General features: G+C 44.3%; 1 protein-coding gene across 4 annotated transcripts in view; it reads right to left on the bottom strand.

Moving 5' to 3' along the window:
- The window catches only part of LOC106579422 (inhibitor of nuclear factor kappa-B kinase subunit alpha), a 28947-nt gene extending 20804 nt beyond the window's left edge, over positions 1 to 8143 (bottom strand). For 2 of the 4 annotated variants that reach the window (XM_045702616.2, XM_082965929.1), the window contains exons 1-3: positions 7329 to 8143; positions 7104 to 7198; positions 1869 to 1986 (exon numbers count right to left, since the gene is read on the bottom strand). In XM_045702616.2, the coding sequence (XP_045558572.1) occupies positions 1869 to 1986; positions 7104 to 7198; positions 7329 to 7433 (318 nt within the window). In that variant the 5' untranslated portion in view covers positions 7434 to 8143. The remainder of the gene's footprint in view (positions 1 to 1868; positions 1987 to 7103; positions 7199 to 7328) is intronic. The other 2 variants (XM_082965928.1, XM_082965927.1) reach the window with 1 other exon arrangement.
- Between the last annotated feature and the right edge of the window lie 14690 nt (positions 8144 to 22833).

Raw genomic sequence — 22833 nt, 5'->3', positions numbered from 1 at the left:
GCTGTCTTTCTGGGTATGTCTCTAAGAGCTTTGCACACCTGGAATGTACAATATTTGCCCATTATTCTTAGAAAGATTCTTCAAGCTCTGTCAAGTTGGTTGCTGATCATTGCTAGAAAGCCATTTTCAAGTCCTGCAATAGATTTTCAAGACGATTTAAGTGAACTGTAACTAGGCCACTGTCGTGTCTTTTGGCACCATTAAACTGAAGACAAATTTATCAAATAACTCCCTGTAATTATTATTACGCGATTAAACTGATTAATATCATTGGATATTGGAGCAGGTGTTCCGCTAGCGGAACGTCTAGATGTAAGAGGTTAAGCTTTTGAACAGAAATACAATTCTCTCACATTAACATCAGTACATAGCGTCTCAACATATTCCAAATAGCTTTATCCTTATTAATAAATTTGATACAACCATTTAGATGTAACTCCCCTAGCTGAGGCTAGTATATAAACCTAAGTATGGTAATATGGCCATATTTTCTCTAATGAGCCTCACAAAATTGTACCAAGCGGACCAGTTCGTAGCTGGATTCTTCACCGATCTTTTATACCTTCTCCAGAACATAAATGTCATTCGGTTCTCCAATTCTGTGAGGTGGAAGAATCCTTTGTTCTCGCCATGAAAACACTCTCTCTCTTTATACTGTGGCCTGTGAGGCAGGACATTCCCCTTTGGAATTTTACAACCCCTCTCACAGGGCCTGGGTGGGGGGAGGTAGGTAGGGGGATGGTGCATAGAAAACCCAGAGGGCAATGTCATGACACCACTCAGGAGCATCGCAAGTCCAGTGTATATTTGGCCTTGTGTTTTAGGTAATTGTCCTGATGAAATGTGAATGTGTCCCAGTGTCTGGTGGAAAGCAGACTGAACCAAGTTTTCCTCTAGGATGATGCCTGTGCTTAGCTCTATTCCATTTCTTTTCATCCCCCCCAAAAAATCCTTAGTCATTGCCGATGACAAGTATACCCAACATGATACAGCCACCACCATGCTTGAAAATATGAAGAGTGGTACTCAGTGATGTGTTGGATTTGCCCCAAACATAACGCATTGTATTCAGGACAAAAATACAATTTCTTTGCCACATTTTTTTGCACTATTACTTTAGAGCCTTATTTCAAACAGAATGCATGTTTTGGAATATTTTTATTCTGTACAGGCGTCCTTCTTTTCACTCTGTCATTTAGGAGAAAACTCTACAATACTAACCTATCACAGCCATTCAACTCTGTAACTGATTTAAAATCACTATTGACCTCATGGTGAAATCTCTAAGCAGTTTCCATCCTCTCCGGCAACTGAGTTAGGAATGGCGCCTGTATCTTTGTAGTGACTGGGTGTAATGATACACCATCCTAAGTGTAATTAATAACTGCGTTATGCTCAAAGGGATATTTAATGTCTGCTTTTAAATTTCTTTACACATCTACCAATAGGCGCCCTTCTTTGGGGAGGCATTGGAAAACCTCCCTCATCTATGTGGTTGAATCTGTGCTTGGAATTCACTGCTCGACTAAGGGACCCTAGTGATAATTGTATGTGTGAGGTACAGAGATGGGGTAGTTGTTAAACATGTTTATTGCACACAGAGCGAGTCCACGCAACGTATTGTGATTTGTTAAGCAGATTTTTACTCCTGAATTTATTTAGGCTTGCCATAACAAATAGGTTGAATACTTATTGACTCAAGACATTTCAGCTTTTCATTTATTAATTTATAAACATTTCTAAAAACATAAAATGTGGAAAAAGTCAAGGGGTATCAATACATTCTGAAGGTACTCTACACATGGCATCACTGCAAGTGTGTGTGTTTGTGTGTGTGTGTGTGTGTGTGTGTGTGCACGTGCGTGTACCTTGCGTAGGTCTCCTCTAGAGCAATACTCCATGGCCAGTAGTGGCAGGTCATTGAGCGCTATAGAACTCATCTCCTCTGGAACCTCCCTGGCTCTCACCACATTATCATGGCTCAACCTGAAGAGGCAAGGAGACAAGATAGGAGTCAGGAGTCAAGACAAGGAAGTAGGACACAGGAGAAAAGGACAGAGAAGGTGACAGTCAAGAGCAGCAAAAGATGATCTATTGTTACTGTACGCTCTATCCATGGGATCCCTGTGTTTATGCTTCTATGGAGTAAATCTGTTTGAATTCAATCACATTTTGACAGCATCCCTTTAGATTTAAACAACTTTCCATACATTTTTGCCAATGGAAGAAGTCAGAAAGTGACATATTGGACCTGAATGACAAAACATTCAGGAGACAAAAGGTGCTCAAAGTTAACCCATTTTGCATACCCCACCATACCAGGAGAAATCTATGGTCTTCATCACTGGAAAATATAGAGGGTTCAAGTTTGATTTCATTTTTGAAGCTTACAGAGTTGTCAAACTACGACAATTTCTTGGGGGAAAAAAGTATTTAAAAAAAAAAAAAGGATTGTTTTTTACTTTTAAGGTAAATTATACAGGGTGGGTGTTATTTCAATCAGAAATAGAATTCATAGAATGGATATTAGCCTTCAGACAAGGTCTGTTACAGTGACCATATTACCGGCTGTCACGAGTCATGAAGGCAGTCAAATTCTAAATGGTAATGGTAATTCTCTAAGTTCTGATTTTGCTGATGGTCATTAGTAGCCTACCAAACTTGCTAACTGCCTGGTACTCAGCACTCTATTGTCCCTCTAATCACTCTGACATCAATGCAAATGTAATCGAAAATCTAATCAAACACTTCATGAGAGCACGAGCTCCTGTTGCGCAACATTTCTATAGGCTATGCAATTGTGTGAGAAAACAGTGTGATGGCCTCTTAAAAAGAAGATCCCATCAGCCTTCTATATGCTAGGTCTAGTGTATTTATTTCTCAACTTCCTAATATTAAGCACATTGCTTATCTTTACAAGAGGAGTATAGCCTACTTGACTGGCATTAAAATGAACCACAGGAAAAGCGTCCTCCATTTGCTATTTAAGTGCATAGATAACATGTATTTTTTTCCCTCTGCCCCTGTTTCAAGACCGGTGCATGATACTTGTCCATTCTAAATCAAAACTTTACACATATTATTTAGTATATGTAAAGACAATATTAAATCAAGAATAGTCTGATGGGTGACAATATTAGCCTATCACTTGTGAATGATATATTATCACTTGTGAACGATACCTAGCGTAAGGCAAGAAACAATACATTCCCTTTTTTTGCAACTTATTCAAACCTAGTCCAACACCTCATGTTTCTATTTGTTTTATTATTTAACTAGGCAAGTCAGTTAAGAACAAATTCTTATTTACAATGGCGGCCTACACTGGACAAACGCGGATGACGCTGGGCCAATTGTGCGCTGCCCTATGAGGCTCCGAATCACCGCCGGTTGTGATACAGCCTGGATTCGAACCAGGGTGTCTGTAGTGACGACTCTAGCACTGAGATGCAATGCCTTAGACCGCTGCGCCACAAAAGACCCGAACACGTGACGGAGAGCCATATCGAACAAGAGGTACTTCGGCGCAAGCAGCACACAGCGAGAAGGGAAATATAATTATAATATTCAGCCCAAGGGCACTGGACGCAAAGGGTATAGTTTTTTTTGTTGTTGAACAATTTGAAAGTTGAAATTTAATTCCCATTTTAGTACATTTATCAGCCAAAACATGACACCCACCCTGTATTCAAGAGCATGTGGTGTCTCAACCGATAGCGGGCACAATCCAACGTAAATTTGTTAATTTTTCTTAATTTTTTTTCAAGATATTATAAAATAGTTTGACAAAGCTGTTTGTAAGCTTTTAAATTATATCAATCTCAACTGTTTATTTTTTCCAATGATGAAGACATGGATGTCTCATGATATGGTAGGGTATGCAAAATAGGTCAACTTTGAGCAGCTTTCTCTCTAATGTTTTGGCATTGAGGCCCAAAAAGTAACTTTCTGCGCACTTCTACAATGGGCAAATATGTATGGAAGATTTCATTCAAATCAAGAAGTGGTGCTGTCATAAAGTGATTGAATTCAAAATGGCTTCCCCTATAGTAAGTAGTTATAGTTATTAGACTTGGGTTCAAATACTAATATAGAGATTTTTTTAAATACTTTCTGCATTTGCTTTAACTAGCTTGAGGGGTATCCTACAAAGCAAGTTTGAGGAGTTAGCAAGGTAACTTTGGTCAACGCTGAGTACGACTCAGGATAACCAGTCATACGAAAGTGGCTCACCTTTTAGAAATCCTTCAGAACAAACCTGCTCCGGGGCAGGCTAACTCACAACTAACTCCACTTACCCTGAATGAAATGACTGAGCAGCGAGTTGAGGACCAATGCAATCAGATTCCCTCCCTCATGCAAAGATTGCATCATCATTCCCTTCATTTGAGGAAGATGAATGATTAATTTATTTATTAATCAAATGTTTAGTGTAATTTAAATGTAAAAAATACATCACACAGGGCCTCCTGAGTGGTCCAGCGGTCAAAGGCACTGCATCGCAGTTCGAGAGGCGTCACTACAGACCCGGGTTCGATACCAGGCTGTATCACAACCGGCCGTGATCGGGAGTCCCATAGGGTGGTGCACAACTGGCCCAGCGTCGTCTGGGTCAGGGGAGGCTTTACTTGGCTCATCGCGCTCTAGCGACTCCTTGTGGTAGACAGACTGACCTCGGTCGTCAGTTGAACGGTGTTTCCTCAGACACATTGGTGCGGCTGGCTTCTGGGTTAAGCGAGCAGGTGTTAAGAAGCACGGTTTGGGGGGGGGGTCCATGTTTCGGAGGAAGCACGTCTCTACCTTCACCTCCCAAGCAGGTTGAGGAGTAGCAGCGATGAGACAAGAACGAAATTGGGGAGAGTGTGTGTGTGTGTGTGTGTGTGTGTGTGTGTGTAAAAAACACACACACACACACACAGAGTACCGGTCAAAAGTTTGGACACACCTACTTATTCCAGGGTTTTTCTTTATTTTTACTATTTAGAATAATAGTGAAGACATCAAAATATGAAATAACCCATATGGAATCATGTAGTAACCAAAAAAGTGTAAAACAAATCAAAATATATTTTATATTTGAGATTCTTCAAATAGCCACACTTTGCACACTCTTTTCTTTCATTTTGATTTCGGCACAAATGGAAATGTGGCACTGACTGACTCGCCCATGGCTTGACGTTTTTAGCATAGTCTCAATGAAGAGTTCGGCATTCGACTAGCCATGTGCTACACGCAGTTACAAACCTGCTAGAGTTAGAGGCAAGCGGATGAGCAATATCCACCGTCGTACTACGGATGCAACCTGAATGTCAAGCTGGTTAGATTTAGAAAAACCTGAGTAGATCTAGCTTGACACGGCTGGATAAAAAAACATAACCGATTTAATCTGGTTACCACTCCTACCCAGTAAGTAGAATATGCATATACTTATTACATATGGATAGAAAACACCCTAAATTTTCTAAAACTGTTTGAATGGTGTCTGTGAGTATAACAGAACTCATTTGGCAGGCAAAACCCTGAGACATTTTCTGACAGGAAGTGGATACCTGATGTGTTGTATTGCCTTTAAACCTATCCCATTGAAAAACACAGGGGCTGAGGAATATTTTGGCACTTCCTATTGCTTCCACTAGATGTCACCAGCCTTTACAAAGTGTTTTGAGTCTTCTGGAGGGAGATCTGACCGAACAAGAGCCATGGAACGATGATGGCCCATTAGACACCTGGCGCGCGAGTTCATGTTGGGTACCCTCGTTCCAATACGTTATAAAAGAGTATGCATTCGTCCACCTTGAATATTATTCATGTTCTGGTTAAAAAAGGCCCTAATGATTTATGCTATACAACGTTTGACATGTTTGAACGAACGTAAATATATTTTTTCCCCTCGTTCATGACGAGAAGTCCGGCTGGCTTAGATCATGTGCTAACAAGACGGAGATTTTTGGACATAAATGATGAGCTTTTTTGAACAAAACTACATTCGTTATGGACCTGTGATACCTGGAAGTGACATCTGATGAAGAGAATCAAAGGTAATGGATTATTTACATAGTATTTTCGATTTTAGATCTCCCCAACATGACGTCTAGTCTGTATCGCAACGCGTATTTTTCTGGGCGCAGTGCTCAGATTATTGCAAAGTGTGATTTCCCAGTAAGGTTATTTTTAAATCTGGCAAGTTGATTGCGTTCAAGAGATGTAAATCTATAATTCTTTAAATGACAATATAATATTTTACCAATGTTTTCTAATTTTAATTATTTAATTTGTGACGCTGACTTGACTGCCGGTTATTGGAGGGAAACGATTTCCTCAACATCTATGCCATAGTAAAACGCTGTTTTTGGATATAAATATGAACTTGATAGAACTAAAAATGCATGCATTGTCTAACATAATGTCCTAGGAGTGTCATCTGATGGAGATTGTAAGAGGTTAGTGCATCATTTTAGCTGGTTTTATGGTTTTGGTGACCCTGTCTTTGAATTGACAAAACATTACACACAACTCTTGTAAATGTACTGTCCTAACATACTCTAAATTTATGCTTTCGCCGTAAAACCTTTTTGAAATCGTAAAACGTGGTTAGATTAAGGAGATGTTTATCTTTCAAAGGGTGTAAAATAGTTGTATGTTTGAAAAATTTGAATTTTGACATTTATTTGGATTCAAATTTGCCGCTCTTGAAATGCACCTGCTGTTGATGGAGTGCACCACGGGTGGCACGCTAGCGTCCCACCTAGCCCATAGAGGTTAACCAGGTAGGCCAGTTGAGAACAAGTTCTCATTTACAACTGCGACCTGGCCAAGATAAAGCAAAGCAGTGCGACAAAAACAACACAGATTTACACATGGGATGAATAAACGTACAGTCAATAACACAATAGAAAAATCTGTATACAGTGTGTGCAAATGACGTAAGGCAATAAATAGGCCAATAGTGGCGAAGTAATTACAATTCAGCAATTTACACTGGAGTGATATATGTGCAGCAGGCAAGTACAGCTAAAGTGTTTGAAATTATTTTAAATAGTATTTGAACACAGTTCTGACAGTGTTTGTGTGGTTATTACTAGATGCGTAGGTGTGACACTCACTTCTTCATAATCTGTATCTCTCTACTCCAGCGTTCTCTGTTCTTTGAGTTCAGCTCCAGACGACACAATTTCACTGCTATCTTCTCTGATGTCTCCTTCACACACACACACAACACACAACACACGTTGCATTCCTGCTGAGCATCTCAGAAGATAATGTTGTTTGAGACTTTCATCTCCAGATGGCTTTATGTGTATGTGTGTAGTCACATGATCCGGACTCACCAGGTGCTGGTACAGGTAAACGTGTCCAAACCCTCCGGTCCCCAACTGTTCCTTCAGCTCCCACAGCCCACACACTTGGCTCTGTTTGACCGGGACTTTCTCCATCCCTCTCAGCTGTGGAGGGCTCGAGAGTGTAATCTTTCAGTTACTCTGGACAGAATGACTTTCACGTGACATTTGTTGTGAAGCCTCCGGAGTAGTCTCCAACTGGAGTGTGCAGGACTTTTTTTCAGCCCTGCACTAACACACCAGATTCAGCTATGACGCTTCCGACTTAAGACCATGTCTAGTTGATCAGTTCAATCAGAATGTATCAGTTGTATCAGGTGTGCTAGTAAAGGCCTTCTCTAGCGCTCCAACAACTCTGCAACTTACTAAGGCAGGAAGGCTGACAGAACAATACAATTGTTGGATATGCCTGTATGCCCACAACCATGTCGTTTATCAGGTGTCCTAGTTCCACAGTGGACCGGAGTGGCTAGCTTGCCAGGTGGAGTTCGCAAAGCAAGACGTAAACAAAGTAACTAGCTAGATAACGTAAGCGAACTAGCTAGTTGTCCTGTCAAAACTCTTTCACTAACGCGTTAGCTAACGTTACTAGCTAGCCAAATGGCGCTAGTCTGTACAATAAAACCATCTAGAACAAATAACGGAAAGATATGAAACACCGTTGATAGTAATTCATTTCTAGATTAATTAGCTACCGGTATTTTTGTTCCACGCTAAAATGAAACAAAGTGGTAATATTAGCTATGTCCTAAGAGTCCACCACAAAAGCGTCTGCTGTTGCTTCTTCTTCGATGAGGTTTAACGGCGGTTAGAATCCAATAAATGTTGCATTACCGCCACCTACTAGACTGGAGTATAACTCCCTTATACTTTGCTTGAAAAAATATAAATAAACACATACCCTACAATCTACAGTGGTTCCCAAACGTTGAATAATCCTGTACCCCTGCAAACATTCAAGCTCCACCTGCATACATACTCTAGCACAGCGCATTCTCAAATATTGCTTTTTGCCATCATTGTAAGACTGCCACACACACACACACACACACACACACACACACACACACACACACACACACACACACACACACACACACACACACACACACACACACACACACACACACACACACACACACACACACACACACAATACAATACAATACAATACAATACATTTATTAAACACAAGAATGAGTGGGAGTTTGTCACAACCCGGCTCGTGGGAAGTGATAAAGAGGGCACCAAGGCACAAATAATAATATAATAATCAACAATAATGTTGCTTTTTATTTAGCCATCTTACATATAAAACTTGATTTGTTCATCAAAAATTGGGAATAATTCACCACAGGTTAGTGAGAAGGGTATGCTTGAAAGGATGCACATAACTTTGCAATGTTGGGTTGTATTGGAGAGAATCTGTCTTAAATAATTTCCACACAGTCTGTGCCTGTATTTAGTTTTCATGCTAGTGAGTGCCGAGAATCCTCTCACGTAGGTACGTGGTTGCAAAGGTCATCAGTGTCTTAACAGCGCGCTTTATCAAGGCAGGATACTCTGAGTACAGCCCAGTCCAGAAATCTGGCAGTGGCTTCTGATTAAATACAATTTTCACAGAACCGCTTGTTGCAATTTCCATGAGGCTCTCTTGTTGAGATATCGGTAAGTGGACTGGAGGCAGGGCATGAAAGGGATAATGAATCCAGTTGTTTGTGTCATCCATTCATCCAAAGTACCTGTGTAATTGCACTCCCAACTCACTCAGGTGCTTCGCTATATCACATTTGACATTGTCCGTAAATTTGAGTTAATTTGCACACAAGAAAATCATACAGTGATGGAAATAAATGTTTGTTGTCCTTGTTAATGTAGACACAGAAGAGCTCCAACTTCTTAATCATAGCCTCAATTCTGTCCCGCATATTGAATATAGCTGCAGAGAGTCCTTGTAATCGTAGATTCAGATTATTCAGGCGAGAGAGAACATCACCCAAATAGGCCAGTCGTGTGAGAAACTCATCATCATGCAAGCGGTCAGACAAGTGAAATCATGGTCAGTAAAGAAAACTTTAAGCTCATCTCTCAATTTAAAAAAGTTTGGCAATTCTTTACCCCTTGATAACCAGCACACTTGGTCGCTGCCCATATCATTGCATAATGCAGAAAATACAGGAGAGTTCATGGGCCTTGCTTTAACAAAATTAACCATTCTCACAGTAGTGTCCAAAATGTCTTTCAAGCTGTCAGGCATTCCTTTGGCAGCAAGAGCCTCTCGGTGGATGCTGCAGTGAACCCAAGTAGCGTTGGGAGCAACTGCTTGCATGCGCGTTACTGCTCCACTATGTCTCCCTGTCATGGCTTTTGCGCCATCAGTACAGATACCAACACATCTTGACCACCATAGTCCATCTGATGTCCCAAAGCTGTCAAGTACTTTACAAATATCCTCTCCTGATGTCCTGGTTTCCAGTGGTTTGCATTAGAGGCTGTCTTCCTTAATCTTACATCTAGACGTTCCGCTAGCGGAACACCTGCTCCAATATCCAATGATAGGCGTGGCGCGAATTATAAATTCCTCAAAAATACAAAAACTTCCATTTTTCAAACATATGACTATTTCACAGCATTTTAAAGACAAGACTCTCCTTTATCTAACCACACTGTCCGATTTCAAAAAGGCTTTACAGCGAAAGCAAAACATTAGATTATGTCAGCAGAGTACCAAGCCAGAAATAATCAGACACCCATTTTTCAAGCTAGCATATAATGTCACAAAAACCCAGAAGACAGCTAAATGCAGCACTAACCTTTGATGATCTTCATCAGATGACACACCTAGGACATTATGTTATACAATACATGCATGTTTTGTTCAATCAAGTTCATATTTATATAAAAAAACAGCTTTTTACATTAGCATGTGACGTTCAGAACTAGCATACCCCCCGCAAACTTCCGGGGAATTTACTAACAATTTACTAAATTACTCACGATAAACGTTCACAAAAAGCATAACAATTATTTTAAGAATTATAGATACAGAACTCCTCTATGCACTTGATATGTCCGATTTTAAAATAGCTTTTTGGTGAAAGCACATTTTGCAATATTCTAAGTACATAGCCCAGCCATCACGGGCTAGCTATTTTGACACCCACCAAGTTTGGCCCTTACCAAACTCAGATTTACTATAAGAAAAATTGAATTACCTTTGCTGTTCTTCGTCAGAATGCACTCCCAGGACAACTACTTCAATAACAAATGTTGGTTTGGTTCAAAATAATCCATAGTTATGTTCAAATATCCTCTGTTTTGTTCGTGCGGGTGACGAAGGGTGACGCGCCCGACGCGTTTCGTGACCAAAAAATTCTAAATATTCCATTACCGTACTTCGAAGCATGTCAACCGCTGTTTAAAATCTATTTTTATGCGATTTTTCTCGTAAAAAAAGCGATAATATTCCGACCGGGAAACCCTGTTTTCGTTCAAAGACGAAAAAAATTAAAACATGGAGTCGTCTCGTGCACGCGCCCCCAGTCTCATTGTTCTCTGATCGACCACTATCCAAACGCGCTACTGTTTTTCAGCCATGGCCTGCAAAGTCATCATTCAACGTTCTGCCGCCTTCTGAGAGCCTATGGGAGCCGTAGGAAGTGTCACGTTACAGCAGAGATCCTCAGTTTTCAATAAAGAGAGTGTAGAAGGCCAAGAAATGGTCAGAGAAGGCACTTCCTGTAAGGAATCTTCTCAGGTTTTTGCCTGCCATATGAGTTCTGTTACACTCACAGACACCATTCAAACAGTTTTAGAAACTTTAGGGTGTTTTCTATCCAAATCAAACAATTATATGCATATTCTAGTTTCTGGGCAGTAGTAATAACCAGATTAAATTGGGTACGTTTTTTATCCGGCCGTGCAAATACTGCCCCCTACCCTAGAGAGGTTAAATCTGGTGCTCTGATTTTTCACTGGCTGTTGAATAGTGTGGGACGATTTTGTCCCACTACCCTAGAGAAGTTAACCAGTTGGGCCTGGAGACCGTTCCACTTAATGCACCTCTCGATGCCAATTCTCTCAATGGTAAGCTTCTGCGAGAAAACCGTTCCAGTCCTTCTGCGTCTCTCTGGTAATCACCAGGAAAAGATCAGTTTCCACATAATCACCAGTCCCAACTCTCCCCTGGTTCTGGGCCATCCATGGTTGAAACTACACAACCCACAGATTGACTGGACTACCAGGAGGGTAACTACTTGGAGTACATTTTGTCATTCCAATTGTATATATTCTGCCCTCCCACATGCCTTGTCTGTACCCCAGTTCATTCCAGATCCCCCGGACCTGTCTTCTGTTCCTCCAGAGTATCACGGTCTAGCTCCTGTGTTCAGTAAGCACCACACCCCATCGCTGCCGCCTCATTGACTGCGCTATCGAGCTTCAGCCTGGAGCTCCTCTCCCCAGTAGCACGTTGTATAACCTCTCTCTAGAGGTGAAAGAAACGCACACCTATTTAGGTGAGGTGCTAGCTAGCGGAGTGGAACACAAAAAAATAAAGGAGAGCCGCACACTCTAGGAGCTCAGATTCAAAAATAATGTCCAACATTTCGACAGACAAGCTGTCTTCATCAGGGTATAACCTCTCTCGCCCCGAGCAAGAGGCTATGGAGGAATACATCCAGGATTCCCTGGCTGTCGGACATGTCAGGCCTTCTTCCTCTACGGTGGGAGCTGGGTTTTTCTTTGTCAAGAAAAAGGATGGGTCATTGAGGCCGTGCATAGACTTCCGTGGATTGAATAGTATCACTGTCAGGAACAAGTATCCCTTGCCACTCATCAGTTCTGCTTTTGGCCCCCTCCATGGTGCCACGGTGTTTACTAAATGAGACCTCCGGAATGCCTACCACCTTGTCGGCATCAGAGAGGGGGACGAGTGGAAAACGGCGTTCAACACACCACTTGGACACTGAGTATTTGGTCATGCCGTTTGGTCTCACTAACGCCCCTGCAGTTTTTCAGAGCCTGGTGAATGATGTTCTGAGGGATGTTATTGGATGCTTTGTTTTTGTCTCTGTGGATGACATTCTTATTTTTTCAAAGGACCTTGAGGCTCACAAGCAACACGTTCACCAAGTCCTCCAACTGCTGTGGGAGAATAAACCTTTTGTTAAGGTTGAGAAATGTGAGTTTCATGTTTCCTCTGTGTCCTATTTGGGTTACATTACTGCACAAGGACAGCTATGAATGGACCCTGCCAAGGTTAGGGCAGTCACAGGGCAGCCCGCTAGGGCAGCCCGCTAATCTGAAGCAGCTACAGAGTTTTCTGGGGTTTGCCCATTTTTACAGACGTTTCATCCATGACTACAGTTGTTTGGCAGCTCCTCTGACCACTCTCACCTCCACTCCGTTCCACTGGTCCCCCGAGGCAGAGGCAGCGTTCCGGAAACTCAAGCACCGCTTCACTTCTGCTCCAATCCTTACCCAGCCAGACCCAGAACTCCAGCTCATCCATGAGGTGGATGCTTCCGACACAGGGGTAGGTGCTTTCCTGTCTCAACTTTCACCCTCTGATCAGAAGCTCCATCCATGTGCCTTCTTGTCCCGCAAGCTCTCGCCAGTAGAGAGAAATTTTGACATAGGTAACCGGGAACTTCTGGCCGGCTCTTGTGGAGTGGCGTCACTGGTTAGAGGGCTCGGTTCTCCCCTTCATTATGTGGACGGATCACAAAAACCTATCCTGCATTCAGACCGCCAAACGTTTGAACTCTCGGCAGGCCAGGTGGGTGTTATTTTTCAGAAGATTCAACTTCATACTCACTTATCGCCCCGGATCTAAGAATACTAAGCCCGACGCCCTCTCCGGTCAGTTCACCGCAGACAACACAGGTTCTGAGCCAGAAACCATTATGCCATCCTCCTGCATCGTTGCCGCTGTCTCCTGGGAGATCGAGTCCCGTGTTCTCCAGGCTCAGCAGAACCAGCCTGACCCAGGTAATGGTCCTAGTAAGGCTCTGTTTGTATCAGATTCAATTTGCTTTGAAGTTCTTCAGTGGGCCCATTCTACTCACCTCACCTGTCACCCTGGCATGAACCGGACTGTGGCCTTCCTGTGTCAGCGATTTTGGTGGCCCACCATGAAGAAAGACGCTCAGGAATTCACCAGCCTGCTTGGTCTGTGCCAAGAACAAAACCTCCACCAAACCTATATCTGCTCTGCTTCTCCCTCTTCCCATACCCTGTCACCCCTGGTCACACATAGCTCTGGACTTCGTCACTGGCCTTCCCCCATCTAACGGTAACTCAGTCATCCTCACTATTATTGACCGATTTTCCAAAGTGGCTCACTTCATTCCCCTCTCCAAGCTTCCTTCCTCCAGGGAGACTGCGGACCTGCTGGTATCCCATGTGTTGCGGCTGCATGGCATCCCTATTGCCATCGTTTCTGACAGGGGACCCCAGTTTACATCCCAGGTATGGAGAGCCTTCTGCAAAGCACTTGCTATTAATGTTAGCCTTTCATCTGGATATCACCCCCAGACCAACGGCCAGACCGAGCGGGCCAACCAGAAGTTGGAGACTGCCCTATGCTGTGTGACTTCGGCTAACCCTTCCTCCTGGAGTGCCCAGTTACCCTGGGTGGAATATGCCCACAATACCCTCATAAACGCCTCATCAGGTATGTCACCCTTTGAGTGTGCCCTGGGTTACCAAGCCCCCTTGTTCCCTGCCCAAGAGGTCGAGGTAGCGGTGCCCTCGGTCCAGGACCACATGAGCTGTTGTCATCGCACCTGGAGGAGGGCCCGGGCTGCTCTTCTTCGTGCCTCCACCAGGACCCAATCCCAAGCTAACCGTCCCCATGCTTCAGCTCCAGTCTACACACCAGGCCAAAAGGTATGGCTCTTGTCTAAGGACCAGAAAACTAGAGCCCCGATTCATTGGTCCATTTGAGATTGAGCATGTCATTAACCCCTCTGCTGTCCATCTGAAACTTCCAGACTCTATCAAAATCCACCCCACCTTCCATGTGTCTTTGATTAAACCAGTCTGCTCCGGTCCCCTCGGCTCATCGATGACCATCCTGCCTACACCTTCCGGCGGCTTTTGGATGTGCACTGTCTGAGTCGCGGTTGACATTATCTGGTGGACTGGGAGGGATACGGGCCTGAGGAGCACTGCTGGGTGCCCCGTCGTCACATTCTGGACCCATCCCTCCTACAGGATTTCCATACCTCACACCCGTAGCGAGATGGGGGGGGGGGGGGTATTGTCACTTCTGCTCCTGCCACACCCGCTAATGGACATCCGGTGTCTCCTTGACTTGCAGCCATTCTCCCAGTTTTCTCTCCCTCTCCCTCTCTGTGTGTGAGTGTGTGGATGGAGACAGGTGTGCTGGAGTCAGAGCAGATCCCCACCAGCTGCAACCAGTTCCATACTCAAGACCTCTACAAATACTCAGTCCTGCCACTTCCACTCTGCCAGATTGTAATCTCCGTTCAGTCAGTCATGCTTCTAGCTATTTGTTATTATTTAAGATCCTGCTGTGCCTGTTTCCCTGCCGGATGCTGTTTCTCCTTTCACTGAAGTTTTTCCGCTCTGACTCTGGTTCCTGTTTCTTGTTCCACATCTCACCACCCTGCTACCCTGTTCTGGATTCATCTAACCATCACTCCCTTGGATTCCCCTTTGGACCTGTTTACCCTGTCCCAACCCAGCTCACTCCAACCTCAGCCTCCACATCTGGTTTCCTACAACTCATCCGAGCTTCCCTGGATCTGCACTCCATCTCTCCCCGTGTTACAATAAATATAGAGATTCATCCCTTTCTCCTGGTCTGAATTTGCTCTTGTGTTCCCCTGTGCTGCTCCGCCTGACACCACCGACGCGGCCCGCTACTATGGACTGTGGGCTCTCCTTCTCCGTGGCCGACGTGAGTAAGACATTTAAACGTGTTAACCCTCGTGAGGCTGCCGGCCCAGACGGCATCCCAAGTCGCGTCCTCAGACCATTTGCAGACCAGCTGGCTGGTGTTTTTACGGACATATTCAATCTCTCCCTATCCCAGTCTGCTGTTCACACATGCTTCAAGATGGCCACCATTGTTCCTGTACGCAAGAAGGCAAAGGTAACTGAGCTAAATGACTATCGCCCCGTAGCACTCACTTCTGTCATCATGAAGTGCTTTGAGAGGTTAGTCAAGGATCATATCACCTCCACCTTACCTGTCACCCAAAACCCACTTCAATTTGCTTACCACCCCAATTGGCCCACCGATGATGCAATCAACATCACTCTGCACACTTCCCTGTTAACTTATCTTAATGTTCTTTTGTTGTTTGCAGGTGCACTATCCTTCTGACCCTATGCAGCCAGGTCCCATCTACTTTTTAACTCCTCGCAACTGCAGTGGCCAAAACAAGAACAAGTTTGTGCTCTGGTATTGTGCCTGATGGACCATGCACAAGCTCCACCACAGTCTGGACCTTCACTTCCTGATCACAGGCCACACCAAGTTTGCCCCCAACTGGTGCTTTGGCCTCATCAAGCGGCGCTTCAGAAAGACCAGGGTGAACACTTTGTCTGAGATTGCTGGTGTTGTGAAGGACAGCACTGTGACAGTGGTCAACATCCGACAGCTGGTTGGACTGGAGGATGGTACGGTGCTGGTGGAAAGCTATGGCTGACAAGAACACCTGACTCTGTACTTCAGGCCGCTGCCACAGTTCAAGCAGTACCAGCACTTCAGGTGAATATAATTTTCATTGCATTATATGAGGTTATTCTTCTTATCTAAACTTTGGAGGTGAATTGATGTTGTGCAAGGTTGTAATGTCTCCTCAATTTTTTTATTACTATTTCCTTTATTACAGCTTTGATGCTCTGGAGCCTGGTGTTGTTGATGCCAAGGAGCGTTCAGACTCAGATGGGACCAGGTTTCAGCTGCTGCGCAACGCTGACATGCTTCCTCCCATAGATGGTCTGCCTGTACAAGCACCACCTGGACTGGACACAGCTAGTCAAACTTATGTTTTTGAGAAGATCAGGGAGTTTTGCGACGAAGAGGCTATGTACATCACATGCCATGCACCAAAGTCAAGGGCAGGACAGAAACAGGCCCTCCAAATATAGATTCCCTTGTTCATGCATGGTTTGGACGAACCAGTCATCAGCCCTATCTGCAGTGCCTCTATTCAAATGAGTCTCTCCTAACGCTCACACGCGATACGTTCCTCCTACTACTTCTTTTTTATCCTGCTGCTCAGCCACTTTACCCCTGATTGTATGCATATAACTACCTCATCTATCACTGATATTGTTCTTGTACATACTGTATATTTTATTTATATCGACACTAAGCATTTTTGATATTGCTACTATGCAAGTAACCATTTGTGACTCACCTGTAGCAAAATTTGAAATTGTGTTTTTTTACATTGGATAGAGCTACAAAATTGTATATCATACACTGCATTTTTGAGGAACAATGGGAAAGTAATTCCGCTTTGAAAATTGATAAACTTGTAAACTCACTTTTGAGAACACAGCCTATGAATGTTTTGGTATTAATTTTTGGGATTTTTGGATTTCTGAGATTGAACTATTATTAATTATTAGTTATAAAAGACACATGAGGGGTGTCATAATGAAGCTTGGGAGGGGCTGAGTCCAGGGAAAACGTTCACATGTGGCAGTACTGATAAGGGGAGGAACCGTTTAAGGCCCATATCAGTCAATAATGATGCAATGTTTAGCGATAAGGAGGAGACTCCACCCAAAGTGGGGTGTGTCACGGGTGAAACCATGTCTTGTCTAATGCAGCTGTATTACACCTCTGGGAAGAATAAACTTGGTTTGAGCTTTCATAGTGTCCATTGAGTTTTTACTCTGAAAATTAGAACCTAACAGTATCTAGTGAAGAGCTCATCTTTGTCTACACATTCAGCATTGTTCACAACCTCTTAAGCTTTAGCCCCACCCATCTCGTTTTGCTCTCGGAGTGTTCACTTGACGCTCTGGCCGATGATTTGTTTACCTATGGATAACATGAAAACAGCCTAACCAGCTCTGCTTGCAACAATTTCATTGCGCTTTTTTGCAGACATTTATTGACACCGGCTGTATTCAACTGGTGTTGTAAATTTTAGCTTAAGACATGAGGCTAGCTAGCTAGGTAAACAATAAACCTAGTTAGGTAAACAACGTGTAAGTTCACACACATCACGCAAGCTAACGAGCCAGCTAGCTAACGTTTGCTAGTTAAACAACAATGAACACAGTGCCAAATCATGTCGTTAATACCCTGCATGAATTTGATGGGAGCTAACCAACCAGGTTCAATGTTAGCTAGCTAACATTAGGCTCTAACTAGAAAAGCAAATGGTACTGGGACACGAATAACAATTTCAGTTAGGGAGCCAGCCAGCTAACATTAGCTAGCTAGCTAACAGTACACTTTAGCTTGAAATGAAACCACTTTCTGTCAAAATTAGAAACGTGTAATATCTGAAAATGTAGCTAGCTAACGCTAGACTATCTTACCTGTATACATCATCATGCATGATGGATGCGTATCCCTGTCATGAATGTCATTCCACGGTTGCCCTTAGTTTGAAGATGTAATCCGGAGACAGGTGTTTTCTCCATCTCTTTAGCTATCATACTCTAATTCCACCCCTTTCAAAACGTGATCCTCCAGAAATCGGAGACCAACACTTATGCACCTCCACTACACAATATATTTTTAAAAAGCTGCGTTTGACAGGACTACCAACACAGTGACCAGCTCAAATAGACAGAAGCCTTCTATATGGCAGACCAATCCGAACTCCTCTCGGTATGTCCAGCCCACTTATTATCTCAGCCAATTATGGCTAGTGGGAAGATTGCTGGCTTTTCCTGTGGCTTAACCAACAAGACTAATAATTTTATTCATATTTATAGATGGCATACACGTTTTTTATTAAGGCAAATGAAAGTTCACATGTTCGAGAAGGCATTTCTGCCAAAAAATGCATTTTGATAAAAAAATATTTTAAATTTAAATGGCTCTCCTGTGAAGTCGTGACTTGCGACATACACCTAGTTTTCTGAATTGGGTCACATTTGGCTGTACCGTTTACACCTTCCGTAGAGACCCATCCACTTGGCAAGATCTCCTCAGTGAAATTTCATGAAAATAAAAATAGTGAAAAATAAAAAAGTGACCCTTTTTAGATAAAACTATACTAACCATATTCATATGTCCCCAAATAATTGGTTAAAATACAATGAAGGTCTACAGCAACTTCAACAGCACTGTCTGGGCTAGCACCATGGTGTAGCCGGAGGACAGCTAGCTTCCATCCTCCTCTAGCTACATTGACTTCAATGCAAAACCTAGGAGGCTGGTAGGCCTCACCCCCTTCCATAGACATACATGGTAATTATGACCACTTCCGGAGGATGTCCTCCAACCAATCAAAGCTTTTGCAGTATGAACTGGCATGTTGTCCATCCAATCATAGATGTAGGATCAGAGAATGAACCTAGTGTGTTGTATTGGGATTGTGCCACAGAGCGTTATGGGGGTTCTATGTGTTGAGAAGCTTGGAGACATTTTTGGATAGAGATTAAGAGTGAAGAGTGATAGTTGAGCATTTTTGGGACATTATTCAATTCAAATTAGTTTTTTCAAATTACAGGAGATGGAGGAGGTATATTATACATTGTTTTCTTGGGTTTAGAACTTTATTTTTGTGTCCAGTTAGTGCAATTTATTTAAATTTGCCTTGCTATCTTCAGTAGCTAGCTAAGGTAAACTCATTCACCTTTGTACATCGCCTTGGTCCGTACAATTGACCTTATTTTAGCTCCCCAAAAACGTAATATTTCCAGATCAACTGTAATGTCAGTACCATTGTAAAGCACAATTTCTCCCCTTTCCAACAAAATTAATGACATGACCTCCAAGCTGCCCGTTTGTGCATAATTCAAGAAGGCAACGAGCTCCGTCGGGTCTTTTTAAAAGTGTCGGGTGGGGAAGCGAATGCGTGATAGTGAGAAGGAGAGGAGATGTGTGGGAAAATGGCTTTTTTTCACCAATCTGTCCAACTTATCACCTTATTGCTTCTAAAATGTACAGACTTCCGGTTTGGAGCGAGCAGTCGCACCACGCTTCGCTCCACAGGTAATATTCCACTTCGCTACATTACAACGGCTTGATTTGTTTGATCTGAGCAATTCTTCTTAGCTAGCTACATAGCCGTCTTTGTATCAAAGATAATTGTGTAGTTTAGAGTAACTGAGTAATTATCGAGGCTAGCTATCTTCGTCCTCCTAACGTAGTCAACACTGCTAGCTGCTAGCTAGCTAGTCATCACTGTTAGCTAGCCAACTTCTACCGACTAACAGTACCGCAGAAACTATTACATTACAACGCAACGACTTGATTAGTGTGGTGTTAGTGTTAGTTAGCCAGCTACATAGTTGTCTGTGCTGTCTCTGTATCTAAGATAATTGTGTAGCTTGAGTTTGAGTATTATCGAGGTGTGCTAGCCAGCCGCGACGCGGCGCCAGACTTACTCAACACACCTAGTCATCATTAACCCACTGCCAGATAGCCATCCGTTACCGACTAGCAGCGCTGTAGTTACTAATACTTCACAACGGAACGATTTGACTAGTGCAGTGTTACCTAGCGAGCTACCTAGTTGTCTTTGTCATAGCTTGATAATTGTTAATTGATAATTGTTAGCTAGCCAGCCATCGAGGTTAGCTAGCCAGCTATTTCCGTCCCCCGCGACGCCATTTTTCCTAACCTAGCCAACTATTACCGACGAGCAGCATTGTTGAAACTAAATACACTACAAGGAACGTCTTGATTAGTGTTATGTTAGCTAGCTAGCTACAAAGTTGCTTTGTATCATGACAAGGTGTAGTACTGAAACTACCGAGGTTACCTAGCCAGCTACACGTTCAAAGTCAACAACGCAGCCACTGCTAGCTAGCCTACTCCACCAGCCAGCAGTACTGTATCATTTTAGTCAATAACATTTTTGCAACGTAAGCTTAACTTCCTGAACATTCGAGACGTGTAGTCCACTTGTCACTCCAATCTCATTTGCATTAGCGTAGCCTCTTCTGTAGCTTGTCTACTATGTGTCCGCCTATCCCTGTTCTCTCTCCTCTGCACAGGCCATACAAACGCTCCACACCGCGTGGCCGCTGCCGCTCTAACCTGGTGGTCCCAGCGCGCACGACCCACGTGGAGTTCCAGGTCTCCGGCAGCCTCTGGAACTGCCGGTCTGCGGCCAACAAGGCTGAGTTCATCTCAGCCTATGCTACCCTCCAGTCCCTAGACTTCCTGGCGCTGACGGAAACATGGATCACCACAGATAACACTGCTACTCCTACTGCTCTCTCCTCGTCTGACTACGTGTTCTCGCATACCCCTAGAGCATCGAGCCAGCGGGGTGGTGGCACTGGAATCCTCATCTCTCCCAAGTGGACATTCTCTCTTTCTCCCCTGACCCATCTGTCTATCTCCTCATTTGAATTCCATGCTGTCACAGTTACCAGCCCTTTCAAGCTTAACATCCTTATCATTTATCGCCCTCCAGGTTCCCTTGGAGAGTTCATCAATGAGCTTGACGCCTTGATAAGTTCCTTTCCTGAGGATGGCTCACCTCTCACAGTTCTGGGTGACTTTAACCTCCCCACGTCTACCTTCGACTCATTCCTCTCTGCCTCCTTCTTTCCACTCCTCTCCTCTTTCGACCTCACCCTCTCACCTTCCCCCCCTACTCACAAGGCAGGCAATACGCTTGACCTCATCTTTACTAGATGCTGTTCTTCCACTAATCTCATTGAAACTCCCCTCCAAGTCTCCGACCACTACCTTGTATCCTTTTCCCTCTCGCTCTCATCCAACACTTCTCACTCTCCCCCTACTCGGATGGTATTGCGCCGTCCCAACCTTCGCTCTCTCTCTCCCGCTACTCTCTCCTCTTCCATCCTATCATCTCTTCCCTCTGCTCAAACCTTCTCCAACCTATCTCCCGATTCTGCCTCCTCAACCCTCCTCTCCTCCCTCTCTGCATCCTTTGATTTCCTCTGTCCCCTATCCTCCAGGCCGGCTCGGTCCTCCCCTCCTGCTCCGTGGCTCGACGACTCACTGCGAGCTCACAGAACAGGGCTCCGGGCAGCCGAGCGGAAATGGAGGAAAACTCGCCTCCCTGCGGACCTGGCATCCTTTCACTCCCTCCTCTCTACATTTTCCTCTTCTGTCTCTGCTGCTAAAGCCACTTTCTACCACTCTAAACTCCAAGCATCTGCCTCTAACCCTAGGAAGCTCTTTGCTACCTTCTCCTCCCTCCTTAATCCTCCTCCCCCTCCCCCCCCCCTCCTCCCTCTCTGCGGATGACTTCGTCAACCATTTTGAAAAGAAGGTTGACGACATCCGATCCTCGTTTGCTAAGTCAAACGACACTGCTGGTCCTGCTCACACTGCCCTACCCTGTGCTTTGACCTCTTTCTCCCCTCTCTCTCCAGATGAACTCTCGCGTCTTGTGACGGCCGGCCGCCCAACAACCTGCCCACTTGACCCTATCCCCTCCTCTCTTCTCCAGACCATTTCCGGAGACCTTCTCCCCTACCTCACCTCGCTCATCAACGCATCCTTGACCGCTGGCTACGTCCCTTCCGTCTTCAAGAGAGCGAGAGTTGCACCCCTTCTGAAAAAACCTACACTCGATCCCTCCGATGTCAACAACTACAGGCCAGTATCCCTTCTTTCCTTTCTCTCCAAAACTCTTGAACGCGCCGTGCTTGGCCAGCTCTCTTGCTATCTCTCTCAGAATGACCTTCTTGATCCTAATCAGTCAGGTTTCAAGACTGGGCATTCAACTGAGACTGCTCTTCTCTGTGTCACGGAGGCTCTCCGCACTGCTAAAGCTAACTCTCTCTCCTCTGCTCTCATCCTTCTAGACCTATCTGCTGCCTTTGATACCGTGAACCATCAGATCCTCCTCTCCACCCTCTCCGAGCTGGGCATCTCCGGCACCGCGCACGCTTGGATTGCGTCCTACCTGACAGGTCGCTCCTACCAGGTGGCGTGGCGAGAATCTGTCTCCGCACCACGTGCTCTCACCACTGGTGTCCCCCAGGGCTCTGTTCTTGGCCCACTCCTATTCTCGCTATACACCAAGTCACTTGGCTCTGTCATATCCTCACATGGTCTCTCATATCATTGCTATGCAGACGACACACAATTAATCTTCTCCTTTCCCCCTTCTGACAACCAGGTGGCGAATCGCATCTCTGCATGTCTGGCAGACATATCAGTGTGGATGACGGATCACCACCTCAATCTGAACCTCGGCAAGACGGAGCTGCTCTTCCTCCCGGGGAAGGACTGCCCGTTCCATGATCTCGCCATCACGGTTGACAACTCCCTTGTGTCCTCCTCCCAGAGTGCTAAGAGCCTTGGCGTGACCCTGGACAACACCCTGTCGTTCTCCAC

The sequence above is a fragment of the Salmo salar genome, chromosome 19 (assembly GCF_965601325.2).
Source record: "Salmo salar chromosome 19, fSalSal1, whole genome shotgun sequence".
Lineage (NCBI taxonomy): Eukaryota > Metazoa > Chordata > Actinopteri > Salmoniformes > Salmonidae > Salmo > Salmo salar.
The sequence above is the reverse complement of the archived record's forward strand: the minus strand, read 5'-3'. Positions and strand labels throughout refer to the sequence as shown.